This window comes from Morone saxatilis, unplaced genomic scaffold, assembly GCF_004916995.1.
Source record: "Morone saxatilis isolate NCDOM2014 unplaced genomic scaffold, NCSU_SB_2.0 Contig12, whole genome shotgun sequence".
Lineage (NCBI taxonomy): Eukaryota > Metazoa > Chordata > Actinopteri > Moronidae > Morone > Morone saxatilis.
In genome coordinates this window covers 24,171,896-24,173,797 of record NW_023339674.1, presented here as the reverse complement: position 1 = coordinate 24,173,797, position 1,902 = coordinate 24,171,896, and the positions used below count along the sequence as shown (strand labels likewise).

Here is a 1,902-nt window from a genome sequence, read left to right as displayed (position 1 = left end):
AATTCCTGGCAGCGCCCCTGAGTGGTGTATGAAACCCTTGTCAGAGTAACACACTAGGTTTGCCTTCTCTAGGCCAGCTCTTCAGGAGAATACTCTGTTATACTAATAAATTGCAAAGGCAGTCCCCACCTGCAAACACACTGTACATCTCGAAATACACACACACACACACATTTCACCTGACCCACCAGGGCCAATCTGTGTGCATATGGAATATGTAACTGGTTGGTGGAGAGATCTTATCACAATCAAAACAAACAATACAATAAAGAATAGCTTACAGTTCACACTGGATGAAGATGGTTGTGCATTAACTCTGGAGACAGTGATTAGCTTTGCCTCCTATTTCTGCAGGTTCTGTGACCTAGTCTTCCAGGGCCCCCTGTCTGTCCAAGAGGATTGGATCAAGCATTTACAGAGGCACCTTCTGCACACCAGCGTGCCCCACTCAGGGACAGGGATGGTAGAGGTTTTGGGTCTTCATCACAAAATACAAATAAGCATGTCTGGTGAGCACCCAGATCTTGAGTAGAGTTTTATCTAGAACATCCAGTTGCCTGAATTTGCACACTCTTTATATGTATAATCAAAACATCTTTTTAGATTAGTCCTGTATAGACACATATAATAGTTAATCCAGACTACTTGATAGTGTATATATTAATAATATGAATAAATGTATTTATTAGCAAATACTTTATTATATGCTATTTTAATGTTATGCTTTGCCTTATCAACTTAGCCAATGCAACTTATAGGATTTGTTTGTTCAATATAAGCTGGTCTGGCAGTGCAGAACTGTCACTGTTAGAAAAAACATTGTTCTCCTATGTTTGTCATGATAAAAAAGTGCCTTGTTATTGTGACAAAACATTTTGTTGTGATGAGAAAATGTTATTATAGTAAAATGAAAATAATGTCCACATGTCTTACTTCCTTGCAGCTTTTATGTCATAAACAGAAAACGTTCTCATTACAAAAATAAACATTTCTTAATATCTTTCTCTTTGTATGAGAAATGTACGAACTGAGAAAATTCAAAGGAGCGTTGCCACTCCCATATTAGCAAAATACATGAGGTTGAGTATTTCAATTAAGCTCATGTCTCACTTTCTTTTAGAGCCAACATAAAATAAGATTGTGCTATTGTTAAGCAGTGTACACAGGGCTGTCATTAGTGTGTGGGTGCTTTGAAGGATTTGACCTCTCTGTGCCTGAATCAGAGAGAGCATCTCTCTTTATCAAAGTGACATGTTGCATTATGTTGGGAAAGCTTGTTGTGTCACTGCTTAACCTTCAACCATCAGTGTAATTTCTAAAATCCAGCTGTTATTATTGTTGTGATAACATCTTTTCATAATGAGAAAACTCTCTACACATAACATATTGTTAGAATTATTTCTCAGTGTGTCAGCTCTGTAATGCCAAAGGTTCAGACCCAAAATGGGTTGCTTTTTGTTCTCATTTGTTGAAGACACAAGACTGGTACTGAACATTTGCATGTCCATAACCTGTTCTACAAACTTGTTTACAACTTATTTTGCAGGGTAGCAGAAACTGTTTTCTACTTCCATACAGACAGGGAAATGGGCTATGCAATATACAAAGATCACATATCAAATGCTGGTTTTTCATGGTCTATCACTGAAAGATAGGACAATGTCTTTTTACGAGGACATTTACTTTGTTTTTCTTGTTCTATGTGCACATCATATGCAAATGTTTGCTAAGCACAGCTACAGTTTGTCCTCCTTTGCAGTATGTGGTCTAGTCTGGTTGAACCCATTGCCAAAACACTCTATTCAATATTAGAAAGAAAAACATTAATACATGCTGTAGCATCAGTATTGGATGAAAATGAATGTATATTGCTTTCAGTAAGGCTGGCCCATGATAGTTTTT

At 37.1% G+C, this 1,902-nt stretch overlaps 1 protein-coding gene across 1 annotated transcript in view; it reads left to right on the top strand.

Annotated features, from left to right (window-relative positions):
* znf644b (zinc finger protein 644b) overlaps positions 1 to 921 on the top strand; it is an 11,032-nt gene extending 10,111 nt beyond the window's left edge. The window contains exon 5 of the mRNA XM_035653781.1: positions 355 to 921. Coding sequence (XP_035509674.1) covers positions 355 to 532 — 178 coding nt within the window. The 3' untranslated portion in view covers positions 533 to 921. The remainder of the gene's footprint in view (positions 1 to 354) is intronic.
* The last annotated feature ends 981 nt before the right edge of the window (positions 922 to 1,902 follow it).